Source organism: Symphodus melops (assembly GCF_947650265.1).
Source record: "Symphodus melops genome assembly, chromosome: 10".
Taxonomy (NCBI): domain Eukaryota; kingdom Metazoa; phylum Chordata; class Actinopteri; order Labriformes; family Labridae; genus Symphodus; species Symphodus melops.
In genome coordinates, this window is record NC_136700.1 from 3,808,218 (window position 1) to 3,833,140 (window position 24,923).

At 42.4% G+C, this 24,923-nt stretch overlaps 1 protein-coding gene across 1 annotated transcript; it reads left to right on the forward strand.

Moving 5' to 3' along the window:
• yap1 (Yes1 associated transcriptional regulator) lies at nucleotides 1-24,659 on the forward strand. The gene is made up of 8 exons (XM_079353562.1): nucleotides 1-833; nucleotides 2,152-2,387; nucleotides 11,789-11,907; nucleotides 12,581-12,694; nucleotides 17,730-17,896; nucleotides 19,914-20,035; nucleotides 21,242-21,354; nucleotides 21,887-24,659. Exons 1-8 carry the CDS (start codon nucleotides 633-635, stop codon nucleotides 22,120-22,122), a joined length of 1,308 nt encoding a protein of 435 aa, XP_079209688.1. The 5' UTR covers nucleotides 1-632; the 3' UTR covers nucleotides 22,123-24,659.
• The last annotated feature ends 264 nt before the right edge of the window (nucleotides 24,660-24,923 follow it).

Below are 24,923 nucleotides of genomic sequence, written 5' to 3' on the forward strand. Positions count from 1 at the left end.
ACACTGACTGTACCTTTAACACTCACGTCCCAATTAGAGTGAAGCCCCGCCCCTAAATCAGCCATCCCATGAGTCATAAAGTTTGATGTCCTGCCCAAAGTTTAGATCCGACTGGAGCAAAAGTTTTTTTTTCTAGAAAGTGAGCTGCGGAGATTTCTTGCACGAACTATGAACCTTTTTTGTAAGACTCCTCTCTGACAGTTTCAGTCGTTTGAAACGCAGAAAAAGTTGGACTATTCCAACGAAGCGTTTGTTGTTTTTTCGTCTTTTGTGGCTGGCCCTGCTTTTTTTTTTTTTTTTTTTGTGGAAAAGTTGGGGCCGGACGACAACACAGATTCCTGTGTGGAGTAGATATGCGCTTTGTTACACTGACAAGTATGCCAGCAAAAAACAACAGGAAAACGCTGTGTTTCACTGCAGATTTCGACAGCTAACACACTTTGGAAGATTGAAAAAACAGATCCTGATCAACTTTAGAATGACTCGGGGTAACTTTTTCTGAGTGTCGTCGATATTCCCTGATTTCCTGCTGTGTGAGAAAAAAAAATTGGGATTGGCGCAAACTTCTCTTTTGTGAGTTGTTTTAAGAGACAATTTCGGACTCATAAAGTTTGCCGACAGTTTTGGGGGCAATGGATCCGAACCAGCACAACCCTCCTGCCGGACACCAGATCGTCCACGTACGGGGCGACTCTGAGACCGACCTGGAGACACTTTTTAACGCCGTGATGAACCCGAAAAACACCATCGTGCCCCCTTCCGTACCCATGAGGATGAGGAAACTGCCAGACTCCTTCTTCAAACCTCCTGAACCAAAGTCCCATTCCAGACAAGTAAGCCCGCCCTGTCTCTCCCCTGCCTCTTCCCAGAAATCACGACTAACCTCAGGCCCATCCTGTAGGGGCTCAGGCCTACAGTAGGCTACGTGACTTGTAAAGTCAGTCTGCAGTTTGCAGAATATTTTGACTTCATTTTAGTTTAAGATAGTGCCACTGTTTACTGAGAGGATGTTTGTTGTCATATCCTAAAATGCAGGATACTATCAAACTTTTGTGCGTAATTGGAACTTATAACATGATTATTAACAATACACTTTCACACGTTTTAATGTGTTTGCAATAAACAACTTTGGAATAACATTTCCAACCGGTCTGTGTAACATTTGAATAAACATCACTGCCACAAATAAAAACACCTTTTAAAAAGGGGCCGTGGAGGCTATGCGTAAAAGTTGTAGTATCCATAAGTGAATTATCATTTCAGTCTTTTATCTTGGCTCAGCAGGCCTTCATTCTGCAAAAAAACAAAATAAAAATGCATTGGACCGTAGCTTGATAACAGGCTATTAAAAGTGAGGTGTCAAATTGGCTGAATCCAAAGTGAAGTTGCTCATGTTTTCGAAATGTTTTGTTTATTTTCATGACTGTGGTGTCGAAAGTTCAGCGTCAGGGGAAGATCTTCAAACAGAGTCTCTTCAACTGAGCTGTTTGCAATAAAACGATTTGTAATCAGAAATCATATGATGGTTGAATTAGTCCTATTTACCCCTTCCCCTCCTCCCCCCTAACATCCTCCACAACTGTTGCTTGTCGTCTGTTGGAGTTTTATCGCCATTGCGCATGCGTTGCTGTGCAGCGAGTCTGCTCTGTCCCATGTCCCACACAAGCCTGGCTTCCTCCAATCCCCTGACTTTAACACCCAAACGTGCAAACAAATGCACATGAAAAGAAATGGTGAAATGTACTTTTAGACTGATACAAAACATATGAGAAGTTACTGAAATGTTAGGCATGTGTAGCCTAATATGCATTACAACAATGTCTTAGTGCAGTTTTTATTCTAAAGTACTATTCCTCTAAACTGTAGTTTTTTAAAATACTTATAAGAAATGTCACAACATAACTGTTGTAATGTCCTATTACACTTAGCATTTATCATATGATTTGGTTTATTTATCCTATACAATTATTGTTATTTATTTGAAAAGGAATGAGTCAAACAGATTACTCTTTTACTTTCCCCCCTCTGGGGATGAAGAAGATTTGTAAAGACAGTTTAGTTTATGGTGACAAATTTCGGCTCTTTAAAGCAATATAAGATGAAACCTCCCAAGGGAAATCACAATGTTTTGCTTCTCTAACCACAACACAGGCCAGTACTGATGCAGGGAGTGGCGGAGCACTCACACCCCACCATGTCCGAGCCCACTCATCCCCAGCCTCCCTGCAGCTGGGAGCTGTTTCTGGTGGCTCCCTGTCTGGCATGCCCCCAGCAGGTGCCTCCCCTCAACATCTCCGTCAATCGTCTTATGAGATTCCTGATGACGTGCCCCTGCCTCATGGGTGGGAAATGGCCAAGACAGCCTCTGGCCAGAGATACTTTCTCAAGTAAGTACTCCAGTAACAAGTGTTATCTTGCTGCTCTGCAAAGTCCGATGATAGCTGCCGGTTAAGTTTGCAGTATGAGTTTGTTTTTGAAAATGAATGGATTGATTCAAAAGAAGGGGTCGGGACTTACATTATAGGCAAAATGCATGTGGTCTCCAGCATATACTGTGTGGGAGCTACTTGAGTATTCTACTTCCTTTCAAGAGCGACATAACTGAGCAAGAGAAAAAGGTCAAATCTGACTTTTCAATAATGGCCAAGAAAAGTCCAAGATGCTCAAGAAGTGGTCTTTAGCTGGGACGCAGATTCAACCTTCAGCTCTGTTCAGTGCACACTATATGCTGACAGTAATTAGCTACAGTGCACAATGGTGGTCAATGTGCTACAAAAGAGACAATTGCAATAAATTACAGGTTATTAAATTTGGTGGCCGCTGCAAACAAGAGAGGTCTTTTGAGGGACTGCTGCTGTATGTAGTGTTCCTTTACTCAGGTTTCAGTCGAAACAATGGAGCTTTGTGGCTCCCCAGACAGCAAAGGACAGACAGCTCTGCAAAACTCATCTGCCATCCAGCAGCTCTCTTCCACATTGAAGTTTCAAAGTAACTCTTTGGAATAGTAGGTAACAGGTAGAGCTAAGCCTTTTGGCACTTTCACAGGGTTTATTGGTTACCTTTTTGGATCACTTCATATCTATTCCCTTCCCTGCAGTTTTGAGAAAGATGAATTAAGTTGCTCATAACAGTTACATCGTTTCCAACAACTTAAATTACGATATATCTGCTCATGTGAAATGTTCATACGCTTATGTTTAGAGCGATGTGCAATTAAAAGTCTAATGAGAGTTTCTATTTCAGGCAACGTGTTGTCACGTCAAGGAAATATTACTCTACACGATAGCCTCCAATTAACTTTTATCCAAAAAAAGAGCTTTCAGGACCAGATGTTTGTAGGTTTGACATCTGGAGAACATCTGGTCCATTTTGATGAGGCTCTTCTAAAGTTGTACAAAAGGAGTAGGAGGGGGAGGAGAGAGAAAACACCATTCTCCCAGACTCTCCCATGATCAGTGCAGTTGTTTAGAAACTGACTGAGCTAATGACTTTACACACAAGGAAGCAATTTCCTTAACTAGATTTGGTTGTCCAAACTTAACTGTTACCTCACATAACTTCTCGTTGAAATGTTTGTATAGAATAAGTCAATCATTTCTGTGGGATGAGACTCGATGCAAACAACAAACTAGAAGCACACACGTCTGAATCATTATCTGGAAGTTGTCGTTTTAGCACAGTTTGAGTCAACCCACCCATTCCTGAGAAGTGTGCAGACTGAAGGCATTGCAGTAAATCAGACACATACTGTTACTCCTCAGTGAAGGCAAAATAAATCTGAATATAAAACAATAAGTTCACATTTTACCAGATATTAAAAGACCATCTTTTCTCTTTACAAAGAGGAAACATGTAGTTAATAACTGTCTGATTTAGGAAAGCTCATGTGTTGAAATAGTCTTAAAACACCAAGCGTTCTACAAACTGATAAAGATTTGTGTCGTATGAGTCGTTGAGTCGCTGTGTTCCTGAATGTGTTTCAAATAATATGATACAATCGGAGTGGTACACACAGTGTCTGTGTCCGAGTGAGCCCGAGGAGACATCTTCATACAGCGAGCATCAGAGTGCAGATATTTGATCTGGAGCACAGCCGGCCTCAGCAGAGCTGCTGCAAAGACACTCCCCTATTTATAAACAGGAGTAGTCTGAGCGAGACGTGTTGCAGGAGGAGTGAGGCAGAGCGAAAAAAGTGTGTGTGTGTGTGTGTGTGTGTGGGTGGACGGGTGGGGGGAGGGAGTCGGTCAGCAACTCGCTGAGCAGAGAGTGGGAGCTCACATTTCACTCAGGTGACTGCTGTTGTCCTTAAAGATAAATCAGCTCAGGGTGAATGTTGTTTTTTTCCCTTGGAGAACAATATTTCTATCCCCGTTCTGTTGACTTCAGGATCATATAGTCGGTCACGATTGTCCTCAGTGAGTCACAGCGGCCCTCAGATGCCGATACCCGGCTCCCTTTAAATGCAAGGCTCCGTTTGGTATGAATGGATCCATGGCGCTGTGATGGTGCCTCCTTTGTGTCAATGGAGTTAAATGGCAACCATGTGGAGATGACTAGAAGAGGGGCCAAGAGAAACCCGGGCCCTCCCTTTGTCCCTGCAGTGAAACAGTGATCTTTATTCAGACCACAGGCCTGTTGAGTCTCATGTGAGCCTTCCTAAAATAGACAAATGGTTGACATGAAGTTTAAAGATGGCGGCAGAGGCAGCAGCTTTCTTTTGTTTCACCTTGTTCTTCACATCTGAAATGTTATGCAATGTAAATAAATGACCAGTGCTCATGTAACAGTGCTTACACTGAAAGAGATCATTTAATAATAGTAGTCAATTCAATTATTTATCACAAGTGTTTTTCCATTCTCAAATGTTAAGACTTCAGGTGTAATCAATGTTTATGTCGAGACAAAGAACCGATCAAATATCAAGACGTTACCTCATGCACCCAAACATTGTGATTAGATATATCTCATAAATGAATAAGACAGTTTAATAGTAACTTTGACTGTTTATTAGTTGATGCCCAAATGTGGGCTTTCACTTGCAAAATGTATCCGGTTGTTACGTTATAAAAACAAAAAGCCGAGGCTATGAGAGGACTGGGAGAAAGTCAACAGAGTCTGTTGACCCTTCCTCTTCTTTCTTCCAGCAGTTTGCTGTGGCCTTTGATTTATGACAGCAGGGGCAGGGAGGTTGGGTCACCTTGCTTGGTGCTGGGAGGGGGGCAGGGCCCGTCTCTAGGGCTGGGTCATAAACTAATGAAGGTTTCTAATTTAGACACACCGGTGAACTAGGAGGGGTAATCACTGTTTCCGGGCGCTTATTAAATGCAGCTTTGAATGAGCTTTTAGTCCGTGGGAAGTCAGCCTTAAGCAGAGGAAAGCTTTGGGGGAGCAGCTATTGTGCGCCCTCAGGGGCAGGTAGAGCTGTGTGTTGATGGACACTTTTGTCTTTTCTCAATTGGATTTTAAACTGTTTTGATGAGCCTGGTTTCCCACGACCAGAACGGCTGACTGGTGTCTCTCCAAACATAACCAAACAGTGATAGTAATTAATCAAAGTAACCCTTCTGATCAGAACAGTTTTTTTTTTTACTTTGCATGTGTTGTATTAGTTGCTAAAGCTGTGTTTCCTGTGTGTTATAACACTGTGAAGTGAAACACTCCCTCAGCATTACACCGACCGAGATCTCGTCCCTCTTCAGTGTACACTATCTAGAGTTTCCTAAACATCTGTTGCACTAAGCACAAGTGGAAGACAGCCGCTCTTGGAGCAGCAAAGATCAAAGTGCTCTTTGGGATCTCGTGCTTTTTTTGTTTGCAATAGATATCTGTGTTAGTCCTGATTTAGATTAAGAGGGGATTTCCACCAAACTGTTGTACCCCCTCACTAATAAATAGCATATCAAACTGAAATGACTTGTTCTTTAAGAACAATAAAAAAAAAAAATCAAAGCAATTTCCTGTTTGTTAAGAAAACCGTCTTTACACTCTGCATCACAGTCTCTTAAAACTTAACGAGCCTCAGACTATTCATGATGCTCCATGTGTTCTAAAGTGTTGTGAAAATGATGAAGCCAAAACAAACTTTTTGAAGCATGAAGTGTGTTTTTAAACTCCCGCTGCCCTTTGACAGACACAAGCTCCATTGAAGTACAAACTGTAATTGTTGAATTAAAGCTGCGAGGAGGAAGTTGTAGTGACCTGGTCTGCTTTATGAACATGTCCATGTTTCTATCGTCTTGTAAAGGAGTAGTGATGATGACTTGTCTGTCCATTGGCTTAACTGGGTTTAGGTTATCTAGTTGGTCCATGCTGATCTCAAATTGAACATTTAACTTCAGCATAAACAATAATAAAGGAACATCAGCTGTATCTTGTGTTGACTAATTTGCTGAGGATTGAGGGGAAGGAATTCAGCCTTAGATATCAAACTAATCTGTTATTAACTGGCGGCACTCACTCAGTCCCAAATGGCGGTGGGCAGACTGCACCGTAAGTCTACGTGAAGCCCTCATTTGGAGCAACTTTGTGTTTGACAAACTTTTGGTTTATTGACCACACACAGAAAAGAGCCTTCCTGTTCAACTGGGGCCTGTCAGCTCAGCACACAAATGGGACTGTGAGAAAGTCAGTCTTGTGTTTACCAAAGTCTTGATGTAACACCTCTGTTCCAGACATCAATGGTCCCCTCTGTCAGCGAGGGCATCTCCACAGAGATGTAGTATCTGAGAAGTGTTCCCTCTCAGGTGGGCTTCAGAGATCCTTCAATGACTTTACCTACTGGACTCAATTCTCCATGAGTAACAAAAAGGAAGGGGAAAAAAAGGGAAAGTATGTCACGAGTGGCTTCATGTGTGTGAGAAAAGCCCTTCTTTAAATCAGTAAACACCAGTTTTATCTATATTGTTTTATTTTTACACGTAACTTATCAAATTCCAAATTCTGGTATTGTGATAACTTCGTCAACAGAAAAAAAAAAGTCAGATGACAAAAAGTGTCAGATTGGTGTTGCGTGGCACTTCATAAAGCCACACTTTGAAATAATTACACTTTTTGATGAAGCTCTGAAAACGAGAGCTCCATGTAGTCGTGTTGCTTTGTGAATTAGCTGCTTTAGTAATTAGCGTGATGCTAAAAACCTGCCTTCAAAGGGGAACTTAAAGCCACAATAGGGTCACAGAGGTTGCCCCAATAATCTCTCTTGATGATGTCCTGCTGATAGAGAGGCAGCCAGGCATCCTCAGTCGACCAGAGAAGAGGTGGTCATCCTCATCTTAGAAGCCTGATTACATCTGGCCTCCCTCAGTGCACTCTTAAGTCATCTGCTTTAACCACCTTACAAGCTACTCCCTGGGTGGAGCCACTGTGGCCTGAGGAGCCCATTTTTAACATTTGACAACTCAGCTGTGGGGCGTGTTTCATCATTGCTGCACTCCCCATAGCTTCACTCCCCAGTTTAACACAAGTGAGATTAAGTTCTTTGACATCTGTCTTTGAGGAGAGACAGTTTTAGTCAAAGACAAATTGACTTGAACCAGTTTCGTCAAACAGAGCTTGGATCTTCAGTTTTGACAGGAAGCCGAGTTTGTTTAGACACGTGTTAACCACGCAGTGACTTCTTCTTGGATTCTACATTCTCCTCAAAGCATTGAACACAACATTTTTTCATGGGTGAAAAAGGCCGCCTGTGTGTGAGGAAGTTTGTCATACTGTAATCAGATGAGTTCTGTGAAACAAGTGCAGCATTCTGTCTTCTTCCATTTGATCGCTATTACGTTCAAGTCCATTTATTATGGGGTCTTCAAAGTCTTAAAGCATTTTTCTAAGTACAACGTTTTTAAGTCATACATTCTCATGATCCATGGCACTGAAAAATACAGAAGCTTCAAAATAATCAGATCTTCAGTGATAACTTAAAAAAGCTGCCGGGAGAGAAGATAAACACAGAAGAGCACAAAAACATTGGCCATGTAATGAAGCGTTGCCAGTTTTTTTTCAAGTTAGACAGTTTTTTAACATCGTGGTCATTAAAAAACTGTAATGACCTAATATTGGGTGCCTATAGGACTTTTTTATTTGTTATCATGGTTTTGATATCGGTATCATTTGATCTTAACTAGCATTTAATCAAACTTAAAAAAAGGTATCTTGATCACCAGTCATGTAAGACCAGTAAAAATAATGTCATACTGATGTTACCTATTTAATATGAAGTGGTCTTAAAAACAGAAATAGCCTTGTATTTCACTCTAAGAATCTTTGAGTTGACCTGTTGCTACTCAAAGAGAGGATCTATCTAGAACGCCGAAAGTCTATGGGGAAGATTCTTACCGTGATTGAACTCAAGAAAGTTGAACAGCAAATCATTGTAGCAAAGTCAAGTTTAGCCTTCTTGTTAAAGGTCCCCCTCCTCTCTTTCTCAGCAAGACACATTATAAATAACACTGGCACAATAAACGCCACCTTGATAATTGGGCCATCAGTCAAGGAGATGTCAAGAGACTGGGTGGATCAACCTCTGTGCTCCCTGTGCTCAGCTAAGCCACAGTCGACCATGATGACAGCTTCGGCAAAAGTTAGCAAGTGAAGCAGCACACTGCAGGAAACCCGCTTGATAACGGGGGATGTTTGAACCACATCGCCTTCGCCGGAGTACCTGGCCATTTTTAGAAACCTTTTTTTTTTCCCCTGAAGAAGCTAATGACGGGTCATATTTAGTCTTTGGAGGTTTACAACAGGACAACACAAACCACACAACAAAACTTGTGTCTGAGCAAGTGTATGTTTCCATCTTCTTGAATTGAAATGAGATGTACTGTCTAAATTAGTAAAAACATTTTATTTCAGGACAATCAACAAATCCTTTTTTTTTTTTTTTAGTAATGCTGGTTTTAAAGGTTTGAGTTTGTCCCTGTATACTCGCATTTTCATATATATTTTTAACTTCATCAATACACTCGCACTGTTAAGCATGTGAGTTTGGAAAACTGTTCGGAAAACTTTCCAAACACCTGAACATTGTTTTATTTAATAGAATGTGATGCCGTTGGCGTGCTGAAGGCCTGACCCACGATCAATTTGTGAAATGTCCACTGCCCTGCCCCGGGGGATTGGGGGAGGGTGCGTCGACCATCCTGCTGAGCTCGCCGTGGTGTCAGAGACATGTAAAGACAACACCGAGCAGTTGTGACTGTCGAGGTTGCAGATCATCAGCAATTCCTAACAGCAACTGGTGGCCTCCAGCCGTCCCAACAGTTGCCATGACATTGTTTTGTTTCATGTTTTGCCTACAGGAAGCGGCGTATAGCCCGGACCATATAGCGTCGGGGCATGTGGAGTGAATGGATTATCTTTTAGTTTTAAAACCTGGTGATAAATAACAGGCTCTTGGTAACTTATTTACCAGTTGTCTGAGTTCCCACACTCGGCCTCTTTGAATACAGTACTCTGCTGACTTGGGAGCGCTCACATTGTGGCGATTTTATCACATGCTTGTGTTCTGTCTCCTCTGTTTTGACCTGACCTATGTTTACACCGGTTTTGATTGAATTGAGCTTTAAAAGTGAGCCTCCTCAGCGAGGGTTTGAAAGACAATTCATTAGTTGTACTTTAATCAGTGTTAAGAGGAGCACAAGGTAAAGGGAAGAATTAGTTTTGTGATTAGACATTTGGAAGCTTGGAGGTTGTATATTTCCATCAGTAGTAACATTTGTGTTGATCGTGGTGTACCAGGATGTGCAGGCCTCTCATTTACGATAAGCCCTCCCTTCCCTTATCCCAGTCTCCTCCCCTGTTTTTCCCTCCCCTCCATAATAAATGTCATAGTTTCCAGAGTGGGAAGGAGGCAGAGAAGTGGGGGGGGGGGGGGGGGGGGAGGGCGGGCGCTCAGAGTGTAACAAGACCACAGCAACTAATGCAGCCAATGAAATTCAGAGGGATTGCTTCCGTGGATGTTTTTCTCCTCTTTCACTCTTCTTTTTCCTTTCTTTAGTTGTCTCACCCCGCTCCCTGTGACCCCTCTTTCTCAAGGGGCCCCACCAATCTGAGCAGTTCCAGCTATTTTGCTTGGTGTGTTTGTGTGCGTGTATGTGTGTGGTGTGTCTATGTGTGTGTGTGTGTGTGTGTGTGTGTGTGAGGGCTGGGGGAGGGTTCACTGAGGGATTTGGCAGCTCCTTTGATCAGTAAAGCATAAACAAGAGGGGGCTTCAAAATGGGTTGCATTGTGTGTGTGTGTGTGTGTGTGTGTGTGTGTGTGAGGGGGGAGTGCTGAGTCAGGCCCTCTCGCTCTCTGGCCTGGGACAGAGCGCAGACAGGCAGGCTGGGATTACCGCAGAGGCCAAGAGAAACTCTCTGAATCTCTCACTTCAGCCAGCTGTTCCAAAATCTGGACGAATGGCACTTTGGGATCATATGAACAGTGAGATGTGAAGAATGGCTGTCAGTGGAAAAAGACATGCAGGACATGATTTCTGCAAGGTCGAAAAAGAAAAAAAAAGAAAGATCCCTGAGGTTAATAATTAGGTCTGATTTGAACTGAAGCGTTATTTTTGTCATGTGTTTTGAACCAGTTGAGCCAGAGTTACACGATAGACAGAGTTGTGTTTCTGTACAAACAAGCTACCAGGTTTTGGTGCCTATTTGTTCGAGGTTAGGGGGGTCCCTTAAAGGGGATGTTTAAAAGAAAATAAAATAAAAAGAACAAGTGAATAGCGGGGTTTTAGGTCGTAGCTCAGTCTGTGCCTTTGTCAAGCAGGTGAAGGCTTTGTAAATGTGGCGCCAGATTGTTAAAGCCCCTGACACTCCACAGTGTCCGAGCCACTTCCAGGAAAAAAGACCCCCTGCGTTGAGCCCTGGGACTGACCCTCCCTCAATAGAAAGGGTCCTGCTCGGGAGAGGAGGGCTTCCTGTATTAGCTTTCCATCTTAATCAAGCAACAAGTACCAACAAAGCACTAATTATCAATGCCTTCACAGAATGCAACACAATGTCCCCTCCCCCAGTCCCCACTCCTGTCCCAGCAAAGACGAGCTATAAAATAGACGGGAGCAGCGCTGTCTGATGTTACAATAGTTGTTTTGAACCAATCATAGCAGCGGATACATTTTGGAGGAGATGTATTTAACTAACCTTGGACAAGTTCAGCTTGATTTATTTGAATTTTCAACTGTTGTGCTGGTTCAATTTCTGAAGCTTTATTTTAGTTCAGAATGAACAAACTGGTTAATGTAAAGCCCTTTGGGAATCTGTATTGTGGCTCTAGATTGAGTCCAACCAGACACAGCTGAGTTTCCTGTTACAGTCATCGTTTACAGACAGCAGGAGTTAGATTCAGGGTTTTCATCAAAAGAGCTCATTGTAACTTCTGAGTCATCAGTTCCTGGACATGACCTGCAGTTTTGAATTGATACGGCCTCTGCTTTGAACTCGCTTCTGAGGGAAATCACAGACTGCATAAAACATGAACGTCGTCTCAGCGATGTCACCCATTAGTTTCTGATATTGATCACGCTCACCTGACTTTTATTCAACCAAGAAACAAGCAAAGGGTTTGAGCTCGTCTGTGATTCAACTCTGCCACGCCCCTAGGTTTCATAACGTTTAGCCTGAAAATCAAGGAAATACTTTTTTTCATCTTAAGTGGACATATGAGAAACTGCAGTGTTTTTTTTTGTTTTGTTTTTTTGCACTATTGCAATAGCTTGCTTTTTCAACACTGGAGGTTCCCCCTTGGTAGAAATACACTGATGCTAAATGTTTGAACTAATGTTGTACTTTTTTTGTCTCCCTACAGCCACATCGATCAATCCACCACTTGGCAGGATCCCCGCAAGGCCCTGCTCCAGATGAACCAGGCTCCCCCGCCCAGTTCTGTACCAGTGCAACAACAAAACCTTATGAATCCAGCCAGTGGTATGTAAATGTTGATTTTCTTGAATCAAGTTTCACTATATCAGCAGCAAGTTATACAGCGTGTGTACAAACAATGATTGCAGTCTTAAGTCAGAACTACAAAGCCTTGCCTTTTTTTTTTCGTTGATTTTCTTAAATCTTATGCAACCTCCAGTCGAAGTTATGAGCAGCCTCGTCTAGTTCTTACAAGTCACTAAGACTCTGTGTACCTCCGTTTTGTCTGTGCAGTTGGAATTCGCCCGAGGTGAGGTAAGACAGGGGTAGAACGTGACAGGTCCTGTCTGACATGTTTGGGAGCTCCGTGACTCACAGATTACAGAGTTTATAGATGAAGTATCTCTGTATTTTCAAATCATCTCTGCTGCAACCTACAAGTAAAATATAAAAAAAAAAACAACTGTGTTTGTTCACTTTGATGCACTCTTAAAGAGGCTGCTTCCTCTCTTTTTTTGCTTTTATAACCATCTAGCCTTTTTCATTTTGCACTTGACTCCATTCAAGACCAAATGTCTATATGATATCCTATTGTCACACTCTATGATTGTCTTTAACTTTACCATGCTGTTAAGTGAATTATTGGCTATACTATGAGCTATTCTGCTGATACAGAGCAATCTAAGTATTGAGTAAAACACCAGGATCTCTGACATGACGTTTTCTGGTCATCCTTCAGGTCCTCTCCCTGACGGCTGGGAACAAGCTATTACATCAGAAGGAGAAATTTACTACATCAACCACAAGAACAAAACCACATCCTGGCTTGACCCACGACTTGACCCACGCTTTGGTCAGTTTTCTATTGACAGTCTTTTTAACCCCTTAGCTTCATACTTCCATAAAGCAAAAAAAAAAAAAATCTATGTTGTGCTACTAAATGAAAGCAGTACACCCACACTTCACTGTACTTACTTTAAGCTAAGTGTTTAGCTTTCTCCAGCAGAGAACTCTGGCTAATCCATAAACGTTGCATTGTCCCTATGTTAACACTGAGTACAATTCTCTATGATTCATAGTTCATTTCAATGCACTACATTGTTGGAGAGCGACTAGCCATACTATTGGTTGTTGAAAACAGATTTCACCAAACCCCCACCCTCAAAATCTGCACCTAACCTTTTGTCAGCCATTTTAGTGTTAGAGCAACAGCTGAGTTGGCCATTAATCCCCCGGGCCGAGCTAAAGTTTGACAGTTGTGCTTTCAGTATGTGGTGGCCATGCCTGGTGAATTAGTGACAGCACCAGGTACATGTGTTGAGATTCCTGTGTGGCCATGGGAATGAGCTAAATCTCCTGCACCAGAAGGAGATGAAGGTCCCTGCTTATGTCACTCTGACTCATTTACGCTTCAGGTGCCATCCTTTCATTACAACAGCATTCCCCAGGGAAGCTCACTCTGCTTCACAAAGGCAACATGTGTGAATCAGCGCGCAGCCTGTTATCCAGTTTAATTTTAGTGCTGCTTCATATAGAGCATGGGCACTTTCTTTTCTGTAGACAAGTGTTTGTCCCCCTTGTGAAGGCAGGCAGGAGAGTTCAAAACAGAGTAGTAAGGGGAGTGGGGCAGCTGGGGAGAGATGGCGGCACTGATCGGCAAACCGCTTTGAAGACTTATAAGTCTTGAAAACACAAGGCTGCTGGGCCTCCGAGAGAGGGAGAGGGAGAGGGAGACCACGTTAACTCATGATGTGCCATCAAACATAGATTACCTACAAATCAGATAAACCCACCTAAACATCCCAAACTGTCATGTTTTTACAACATATTTTATTATTTTATGTGTGGCTCATTCCTGTATTAATTTTTGATCCTGTAGCGCTAAAAGAGATAGTCAAGTGCTTTGCCATCTCTTGGTATTTTAGAAGTGAGGCTCTGTGTTTGAAGGAAAGCTTTACAGTCATATTTGAACACATTTTTTACATTTGAGCCTAAAAATGGGCTCCTGTGCTCCGTTGTCCTCTATACTGCTGCTATGTAGGTCTGCAATCATAAGCCAGCTGCTTTGATAATAGAGGCTAATTTGAGCTTTAAGAAGAAAAGCAGCAGAGTGCCTTTAACTGAGGGTTGTTGCCGGCTGGCTTTCCCCTGCATGAGGCCCAGTGCAGGCACAGCCCCATTCTGCTCCAGCTCCAGACAGACTTGAATCTCGGCCAGCCCTCTTTATTCTGCGGTCCAACTCTTAATCTGTTCCAGACCCTTTCAGTCAAAGAACTCCAATGTGAGAGGGGAGGTGGGGGTGGGGTGGGGGGGGGGGGGGGGCAGGGAGAGGCAGGGCGAAAGGGGAAGAAAGAAAAACGGAGGAACAGAGGGAAAATGCCGACGGGATAAGCATGCATCCTCTTAAAGATCCAAGGAGGTGGTGAACAGAGGGCAGGACATGAGCGCACTGTGGCAGGGTTCAAAAGGGGGGGTGGCTTATGTTTATATGATGTTTTCTGTATGTTACACTCAGGATGAACAGCATGGAAAACATAGTAGGAGGACACTTGAGGTCACATAAGGATAGCTCTCCTCTGGGAGTTAAAGTAAAGCTGTTTACCCAACACACATATGTCTGTATTATCCATCACATGCTGCTCCTCCACCTCTGCTCTCAGAGTACTTTACCAAGTGAGTGTGAATCTCAATGATGATGTCACTGCCATAAAATAGTTAAAGTGTGAGGAGGCAGCGATGAGGCACTTAAAACGGGTCAGTTTAGATTTTCCCATTTAGGTCTGTGTTGCTCCTATTTGATTTATGCAGACGGCCTATTGGGAGAAAAAAAAATACTTTTGAAAAAATTCAGCAGCAAATTAGAAAAAAAACAAGTCCTGTTAACTTGAGCGCCTTTTACAAAGCCTGTTCAATACAGCCCTGTTGCTCCCCACCTTCTGTGTAAAAGTAATTCTGCATTAAAGGCGGCAGCGAGAGAACACAAAGCTCATCACATCAATTTACCTCTTTTTAATTTCATGATTAAAATGGAAGTGATTTACTGTAAAGGTAAATGGCTGAAAAATGAATTAAACACGAAAACCGTTTTCAGATAGATTGCCGCACTGATTCTAAACAAACATGTTTGAATGACATTGAGACGGTTTCTCTTCTTTGCTTATATCAGTGTCAGAATCACAGCACCCACCTAAAGGGCTTTTCTTTAACGTGTTCAAACGACAGCAGACACATGTTTACAAAGCCCTCCGAGGTGATGTGCCCTGGTCACAAAGACAACTTCCCACAGCTGGCACACCCTCAGCTGTACCTGCCCCAGGTGATGTGCTGGTGTAATATGCCTGCCAGTGTGATGCCTGATAAGGGCTTGTGTTGCTGGCTCGTCGTGTTGAAGGGTGCGTGAAGAAGACAAAAGGCAGACAGCTTTAACTTGTCTCTTATCTGCCTAGTCCACCAGCTATCACCGCCCGCATGTGCTGCTGACTCCACACACACACACACACACACACACACACACACACACACACATACACACACACACACACACACACACACACACACACACACATACACACACACACACACACACACACACACACACACACACACACACACACACACACACACATACACACACACACACACACACACACACACACACAGACTTCTCAGCCTGGCCTGGACTGGCCTGCTTTATGCTATCAAACTGGCCCTGAACTGAACCTGTCCTTCGCTGCTATCTCACCCGCAGATGTAATTCCCTGCTTTGATATGCTCATTGTTTGTGCATAGTTCCTTCAGTAGCATTGGTTACTGTTAACTGTTTGGTCTGGGAGGGAGGCCTTGACTTCTTGACTTTGTGCATTAGTCTGCGTACAGTCATGTGTATCAGGGATTTTCTTTCTTTGTGTCAGTCTTACTTTTCCAGGACTACTCTTCAGAACCTGGACGTTTGTTATTTTGTTGTTTATTTCAAAGGAGCCATCACTCCAGACTTTGATAACAATGTTCTCTTAAAAGTGAAAGCTTACACGTGGGAACATCGTGAAATAATACAGCAAATAAAGTCTCATTGGTAAATGGACATACATGAAGAGGATCAGACATTTAATCGAAGACTGTTCAAAGTTATGAAAAGATTGATCAGTCAAAAGTGAACCAGGTGGTCTCTCTGGAAACATTATCATAAACATGCATACATCTTTAGCCTCAAGTGCCAATGAATCTTCCCCCATGTATCTCCACTCACTTTTTTAAAGTGTGGACTTCTGCAAAGATCAATCCCTTACAAATCAATAGCTGAGAACAGCGGACGGTTCCCTGATTGGGGGAGTGATCCAGCCACAAAAGGCCTCAGTATCTGCTAAAGATAAGAAACCGAAAGAAGAAACACACTCCCCAAGTGCTTCAGTGGATGTGTGTGGGAGAGAGGAGGTGGCGACTCCGTGACTCTGTGTGAGCTTGTGTGGGAGCGTATGTGCTGCAGGGTGGGGTTGTTGGGGGAAGGCAGCGTGGAAAGAGAGGCAGGGAGGAGGGGGAGACGGAAGGCAGGGTAGGGCGGGGCCACCCGAGCTTCCCAGGGAGAGCCCTGAGCCGATTTCATTCAGCTCCTGAGATAGTGTAAACAGACAGTGATTGAATGGTGATGAGAAAGGTGCCGGGGAGGGCAGCACAGAGAGGCGGCTCCGCATGAAAATTGTTCCCCTGTCAAGGCTTTGTTTTGGTTGTTGCTTTAATCACATAAGCAAACAGCGCTCTGCATTGGTTCAATTACTGTTACACCCCTTGTGGTCAAGCACATTTGCTTCTCATTCTCTACTTTAGTGATAAAATGTGTGACCTACTTTGCATGCATAGATTATTGTGTTGCTGTGCTGCTTCATAGTCATGGTTATTAGACCCACCCTCATTGGAGTGAAGAATAACGAGGATTTCAGTGGGGAACAGCTGTGTTTTCAATACACACACTTTTGTTCTGATAATGTAAACATGCAGTTAGGCTGTTAGTGCACAATGCAATTACATGTGTTGGGTCAAAGAACTTTGAAGCTAAATTCAATGGAAGTACAGTGTTTACAGAACTTTATGTAGGTCGACAAAATGTCCCATCTGCACGCTGTGCTGCTCTGCATTCATTAATCCAGTGCAGAGGAGTCACCAGGCCGAGGTGAGGAGGCCGTCAGTCTTCGGGGTTAATCTTTTGATTTGTTTAGAATGAAACAAAACGCATGATGATAGGATAAGTCATAACTGATGCAACATACAACACACAACTAACAAAGCCAGTCTTAGTCAGTGAGTGGGAGGGGATCAGGTCTTACAGGAATTGTGTTGGTTTCAGACACCGGGCTGAAAACCCGTGCTGGGACATCCCTCGTCATTACACAACCTGCTGCACTGGCTTGGCTCTTTTACAAGTTCAGCTTATAAAAAAAGAACAACGCTCAACGAAGTTGTCAGTCTTGTTATGCAGCGGTTAAATGCAGCCACGCACTGACAGGTGTAGCTGCAGAGATGCAAGTGTGGGGGTTGTCTGCTTGAGATCTAGTGTGTATCATTTTTGGTGCAAAAACTCAAAATGTTCATAGTCGAGCCTGCATTTAGCACAGCCTTAAAACATAGACCCAGATAATTGTGCCTGTATCCTCAAAAGAACTATGACTGATAGTTTTGGAAATTTTCCCTCAGCAGTACAAAAAAAAATCACATCAAATCAAAATCTTTTGTTTAATCTTTTTATTATATTTCAGTGCCAGTGGCTACATTTTTTTGATGAAAATTGTACATTTGTCCTCCATAGTTCCTTTAGGATGAAGCGTTAATAGAAAATGTCTGCACAATTTGAGTGTCAGAATATGCAACATAATGTTCTGTGTTGTTGTTTTTTGCAGCCTTGAACCAGCAAAGGATTACCCAGAGTGCTCCAGTGAAGCAGGGAGGCCAGCTTCCTCCCAGCCACAGTGTAGTCATGGCAGGCAACAACCAGATGAGACTGCAGCAGATCGAGAAGGAACGCTTGAGACTGAAGCAACAGGAGCTGCTTCGGCAGAGACCCCAGGTGAGGAATCAGAGTCAAATCTTTGAAGAAAATATTCAAATACTTGTCTTAACAAAAGAGGTCAAGGCTTTCAGTATTTCCCCATAAGAGTGGTCACAAGACGCTGGACCCCAAACTTCTCTATCGTTAAATAAGAGGTCTAAAAAAATGTTATGTCCTGAGATTTAATGAAAACATTGAATTGAATTTTAATTATGAGTCATCATTCATTGGTGTGGTGTGGATCTTAAGCCTCTTTTGATCACTCTTCATTGTTACACTACCCTACAATGAAGTCTTCTGAGTCATATGTGGTAATTTTATCACTTCCTAACAGTGATGTGTCACAGTGCCGCCCACACAGGGTGTTACGGCCAAATCCAGCAGTTTACTCAAGGCTGTGTCATAACACCCGAAACAGAGCTTTATGATTATGAATGAGGGCTCCGGCCACTTTGTTTACAGTGCCTTTCACATTGGCTGTTTAAAGTTCACATTGGAGGAAGTGACTCAAGTGTGTACATGCACCAGGCTGTAAAAAGTCGAGTATTATATCGACTCAACTCATCTTTAACCTTATTTGTCCCTGATGGGCGAGACAACACAAGGAGAGCAGAGAGTACAGGTCTGAACCGTCCCTACTGAACCTCCTCAGAGGCTTTTGTTGACTCTGTGAAGCATCTGGTGGAGAAGAAAGCTGGTTTTCATAAGGGGGTGAGGAATTTACTTGGTTAGCAAGGGCACACTTTTTTTGCCCGAAAATCAGAACTTCTCATCCATGTCAGAGCTCGACACCGATTTCTAACTTTGTCTTTACACTTGCGGGTTTTTCAATTGCATGTCTTCCCCTTAATTTATCCTTGTTTTGCTGTGTAACCGATGAAGAATCCACTCATAAAGATTGCAGGCGAGCCTCAGTTTTCCAAACCTCTGACATCCATGCTTGTCATTTGAACACAAACCTGAACTAAAAAAGGCATATGAATATTAGATTGCAGACCAGACTGTAATCAGGCCGTTGACTAGATTTCCCTAAAGTCAAGTCAAGTCAAGTTTATTTATATAGCCCAAATTTATTTATATAAACCCAAAATACCAGTCACCATTCAGATAAAAGACATTTTAAAAACAGCTGCCGTACTGTATTTGCCAATGGAGTTCAACTTTGGGACAACTTTGCCGTGCCTGCATTTATTCCACATTGTAGAAGTATGATGAAAAATAGGTTGCGATATAAGCAACTTGCCAGTGGCATTCGAGTGCTGACGCTGCTCAGTCATGCACAAAAAGAGAGGCAATAAAACTATCAAAGTTGTTTACAGTACACAGTGCTCATATTCCTGCTTAATAACAACCAGATTGTTGAGCAGCGTGCATGGGATTCTGAGATAAATGTCATTTTTCAAAAAGGAAATGCGTATAAGTTATGCAGCATTTACATCTAAAATTGAAACAGAAGGTGTACATTTTGAACGAGGCTCATTCTGATAACTCTGTGCAAAAGAGAAAAGCAGGTTCATTTCTACTCAACCACAACCAATCAAATCCTCCAGCCAAACACTCTGGGCGTCTAACAAGCCATTTTACGTCTTCTCTGAAAAGGTTACATCCCATTGGCTGCCTCCATGTTGTTGTCCATCACCCAATAAAAGTTTATTGAGATCTCATAACTCCGCCAGACCACTCATTTCATCCTCTTGTTCAAGGACTTGCAGGACAGGAGGTGAAAAACAAACACATGACTTCATATCCTCTGCCCTATCTGATTCAGCGTGTGTAGAAAACAATTGTCTCGCACTGTGGTCAGCCCCTCCATGTAATCTGACACTGTGCATGAGGGGGGAAATGGAGAGCACCATGTCGGCTGTGGGTGTGTTCATGCTTAATTCAACATTTTATGCGGTGGACAGCACAGCAGCGGCAGTGTGAGGAAGTCCTGACATGTTTTCCCGAAGCTGGAGCTGTGTATAATTAGCTTCTGAGGTTACGGGTGGGGTTGATTGTGTTGCTTATGAGTTTCGTTCTGTATCATCCACAGGAGCTTGCTCTAAGGACTCAACTGCCTATGGATCAAGATGGCAGCACGAACCCTGTGTCCTCCCCTATGGCCCAAGATGCCCGGACCATGACTGCCAACAGCTCTGACCCATTCCTCAACAGGTTGGTTTCATACTGAAGCCAACAGTGAAGCCAGAAAAGTCATATGTAGAGCAAAGAGCAAGCTGAGGTGCACTGATTGACGTCAGAGCGCTTGGCAAAGGCTCCGAATTCTCCTTCAGCTTGTCAGACTTAATGTATCCCAGTTGAGGGAGACTGTGTGCTCTCCTGTTTGATTTTGAGCTCCAGTGAGAGCTCCCCGAGTTACACAAGTTATAAAAACAGCAGAGAGAGTCTCTTGGCTTAACCCTCTTCACATGGCAGTGACTCATTTACACCAGCCGGCCTGTGCTCGAGGTTTACTGCACAACGAGGACCTCTGGTGTACAACTGCTGCAATAAAAAAAACAACTTCAGACTACCGGTAAATGGCAGTGTAACCTGTGAAAACATGTGTCAAACCACTCCTTAGTCAAAGTGGAGATGGTTAAAAAAAACAAAACAAAACAAAAAAAACAAAAACCGATAAGGACAGAAAAGGATCTGAAACCAATTGGAAGAAAGAAGAGGCCCGAGCTTTGAAGCTGCCTGTTCTGGGAAATTAATAGTAGCTGTTCAAGCTCCAGTTCTTCTGTAAGCAGATGAAGTGAGGAGAGAGCTGAATAGCAAGCAGGCCATGAGAACATGTGGTCCAGTCAGTAGACAGGCCAACCTAATCTCCCCTCCTCCCCCTGTTGCCTCCGCTCCCCTGCTTTTACAATGGCCTCATTCATCCTGCCTCTGCCATACTCTGCCTACATATTTTTCCTCTGCTAATTAGTATAGGCTTGTCAAATGTCTTCTCTCTGCCTCTTTGTCTCTCTATTGCCCCATTCATCGTTGGCCTTTTTCCTGTATTCTGTAACAGAAGTGAAGCTCGTTTTCCTCGCTGTCACTGTGGATTAGTCACCACAGTCTTTCAAACAGATATATCTGTGGAAACTGGGATGTATGCAGAAGGTCCCTGAGGGAATTAAGGCCACACTGCTACTTTCCAGCCTGTGTGTGCTTTTAATAACTCTCTGTGTTTGCTTTGTTGGATCAGTTAATTAGATTCACGCAGTTAAGTGCAGAGTAATGTAAAGTAAAGGTCATTAGGGTCAATCAGAAAACCTGACCAAGACAAAAAAAAAAGCTTTTCTTTCCCTCCCCTTTTCTTGAAATCAGGATGTTTTGAGTGAAATTGAAGAGTTTCACTCAGACATGTGTCTTTCTTCTTGTATTTTTTAGCGGGACCTACCACTCCAGGGACGAGAGCACAGACAGCGGCCTGAGTATGAGCAGCTACAGCGTCCCTCGCACTCCAGATGACTTCCTCAACAGTGTAGATGAGATGGACACAGGTAAATAAACCCTCGCTGCAGGTGGTGCTTCGTTTTTGTTTTTTGTTCCAGTTTAGTTTTGTGTCAGGATACAGAGTACTCAGGTTCATGAACACTGAACATATGGACTCTTTATTCAGTTTGTTTGGTATTCATTTATCATGTATGCTCTTTGGTTTTTTGTTACTTGGTCTGCCCTCATGGAAAGCGTTCTTAGATCTTTTTAAAGTAACTGTGAACCCTTTACAACTTAAATAGAAGTTTCAAAGTCCCTCAAAGAGTACAACAACTTTCAAAAACTTTCTCTCTCATATCCACAGCGCAGCCTCGTTGCCTGCTTAAAACACTATGTACATGTTTAGCCCCCTCTGCTTGTTGATGCTTTTCTTCACATGGTGATGGTTTTGTTGTATGTGTGCAAAAAAAAAACCCCACATCCCCAGCTCTTTATTACAACATGGAGACAATATATTTATTTTATTTTACATTCCGTATCTTTAAGAAACTTCTGTAGCTGTCTCCCTGATTTATTGTTGTACTTGCTGTTCTTTAGGGGACCCTCTTCAACCCTCCATGGTAACACAGCCCAGTCGCTTCCCCGACTACCTGGACGCCATTCCAGGGACAGACGTGGACCTGGGCACCCTGGAGAGTGAGAGCATGGCAGTGGAGGGCGAGGAGCTGATGCCCAGTCTGCAGGAGGCCCTGAGCTCGGACATCCTCAACGACATGGAGTCCGTGCTGGCAGCTACCAAGATCGACAAGGAGAGCTTCCTCACATGGTTATAGAGACCCGAGCGCCTCACTGCTCTGCCTCCACTCTGAACTGCTGCCTGCTCTGATCTGTGAAGGATTCATAGATGCTTTTACAAGACATTTCAGCAAGCGTCTCTGTCTCGGCATATAAGGCCGACCTCTTTTGAGGCAGTATTTTTCCTGTTCTTCTCACTGGTGTGTTATCTCTTCATTTTGTCTGTGTCTTCAAGGCTGGCCCATGAACAGACAATTACGCAAGGGTCCCCAAATCTTCCACAGGTCTGTCAGTGAATCTAGGGCATGTTTACCCTGATCTTCCCCTGGTCTCCCCTCATAACTGAGCTTGGCGAGTGCATGCGCTCTTCCTCAAGGACTGCCGTCATCAGCTATCGCCTGGAGTCTCTGGGGCCTCCTCCTCTTACATTATAGCATCAAGCAGCAGTGCTTATCTGAAATAGGGGACTGTTGCAGCTAGCTTAAGTAGCTTTATATTTGGCCTTGAAACTTTTTATTCTTCAATTTTTGTTTGTTTTTAACAAGCCTGAGAAACCAAAAATGATGTATTAGAAGCATAAAGAACAATACTGATTTGGAGTAAAGGTAATGTAAGGCCCAGTTTGGACGTGTTGGCTTGGCTGGGGGTGTGTTGTGTTTGAGAGGGGGGGGGGGGGGGAGGGGGGGGGGGGTTGTTGGAGCCTGGGGACCGACTACATTGCTGCTTGGCTGTGCCAGCAAGTCTAAGTTAAACCTTTGATAGATCAAGTGCCTTCAGTTGTATTTTTTGGGACACGAACAATGACTAAGTTTTTGTAAAGCAGCAATAAGCATTAGGCTGTTTCATTATTATCAGCCACTCTCTCCTCTGTCTTGTGTTCAATAATCAAACTGTATTTTTTATTTTATAAACACATTATAAGGGGATTTAGGGATTTCTGTTTTTTTTTTTTAACCCTAGCTTCTTTGTATCTCAGTCTTATCCAAGCCTTATTCATGATTCATTCTTTGTTTTATCATTTTAGTATTCTTTTATTTTAGGTTACAACATATGTATGATAGCTTAGAACAAATGGCATTGTGCTTGTTTTTATCTTCTTTCATAGATGAATTTATTCATTTGAAACATGGCCGATCTTCACAGCATGTTACTTCATCAAGATGAAGTCTGCCAAGACACACATTGATTCAGTTTGGGCTTTTATAACCAATAAGCTGATTCTCTCATTTACTTTATACATTACATTTAAGTGTTATTGTGTATTTGTTGATCACATGCAGCTTTTACTATCTTCCTGAACATTAACCAAAAAGGCAGATCTCTCAGCTAAACAGAAACGATAGCTCTGTGATCAATTAAACATTGTGATGACATACAAAACACAAGAGTTACAGTGTTTGAAACATTCTTCCCGAAGAGGGAGATGAACCTGGAGCCGTGCTGGGTGTTTAGAGAAAACTAGACTTGGACAAGTTTAAGCAGGTTGAAGAGTCATGTCGAGGGATGTAAAAGGCCAGGGTTTGACTGATAGTAGTGAGTTGTGCAGATTGGTGATTTTTTTGTGTGTGTGAAATAATCAAGAAACAATCAGTTATTATCTCAGTCAGGAATTGTTGTGGCGGATTCCAAAGATGTTTTTGTAATAACACACATTTTTGTTTCCATTTTCACAGAGTCCAGAAACAGTATGATGTGTAAATCAGCCTGTGTATGAACACACTGTATAAGCTAATGAGAACATGAGGTTGGTTTTTAAGTGTTAATGGACATGTATGAATAGATCTAGCTGAGAGATTCTTTTTTTTTAAGACGAGATGGTTGTTTTGAGTGACTAACCCTGAGATTTAAGGAGGAGGTTTCAGAGCAAGTGATTTTTCTATAAACACTCACATGTTTACATTCTGACTAAGAAACTGCGACAGCCACAGCGACAATTCTCTCATAATCACATTATATTGATGTTTACAGCATGACTAAATCTTTGCATCACGGCAGTAACTGTTGAACGATCAGACTCGCAGGTTGTCACACTGATTCCGTTGCCGCCAATCCTTTAATTGGAGGCTTTAACTTGATGGAACAACTTTATTTTTAGATCAGAGAACATGAACATTATTTCTATCTTGTGTGAGAAACCTCTTTCTAGTTTTGATTTCACTGATCATAAAATCACGTATTAATGATGGTTTAAAGATGGATAAACAGTGTTGGTGAGAACAATGCAACTAAAACGAGTGGTACACTACAGTGCTTGTATTGCACGGCTACAGTTTTCATTCAAAATGCAATGATGCATTTAGTCATACAGACCTGATTTTATGCTAACTTAGTGTGTAATAGTCAGAGCATATTAGCTGTTGACTGTCTTGTAGCAGTAGAACTAATCACACAAGTTAAAGGATTTTGTATTTAGAGTGTTCTAAATGCACATGAAATGAATTTATATTCAGTGATGATCTGTTCATTTTTGATAGTTATGTGCATGTGTTTTAGAGCAATAAATTCAGTTACATTATATCTTGCTTCATATCATACTTTGAAATTGGCCTGAAATAAAGTATATTCTTTGTGGTAATGATGCCTCTTGTCTTCATGTATACACGTATGTTTAATGTGCATTACCTTTTCTTTTTTTTCTTTTTTTTTTAAATAGAAGCAGCTTTGCAAAAATGAATGTCCTCTTCATGTTCACAACATTCAAACACTAATTTATGATATACACACACCAGTGATTAAAGGGCAACAATGCTTTAACAAGAGGTACTATGGACACGTTGGTAAAAATACAATAAAATACATTTACTCGATTATTATTTCATTAATTAATGTTGAATACTTT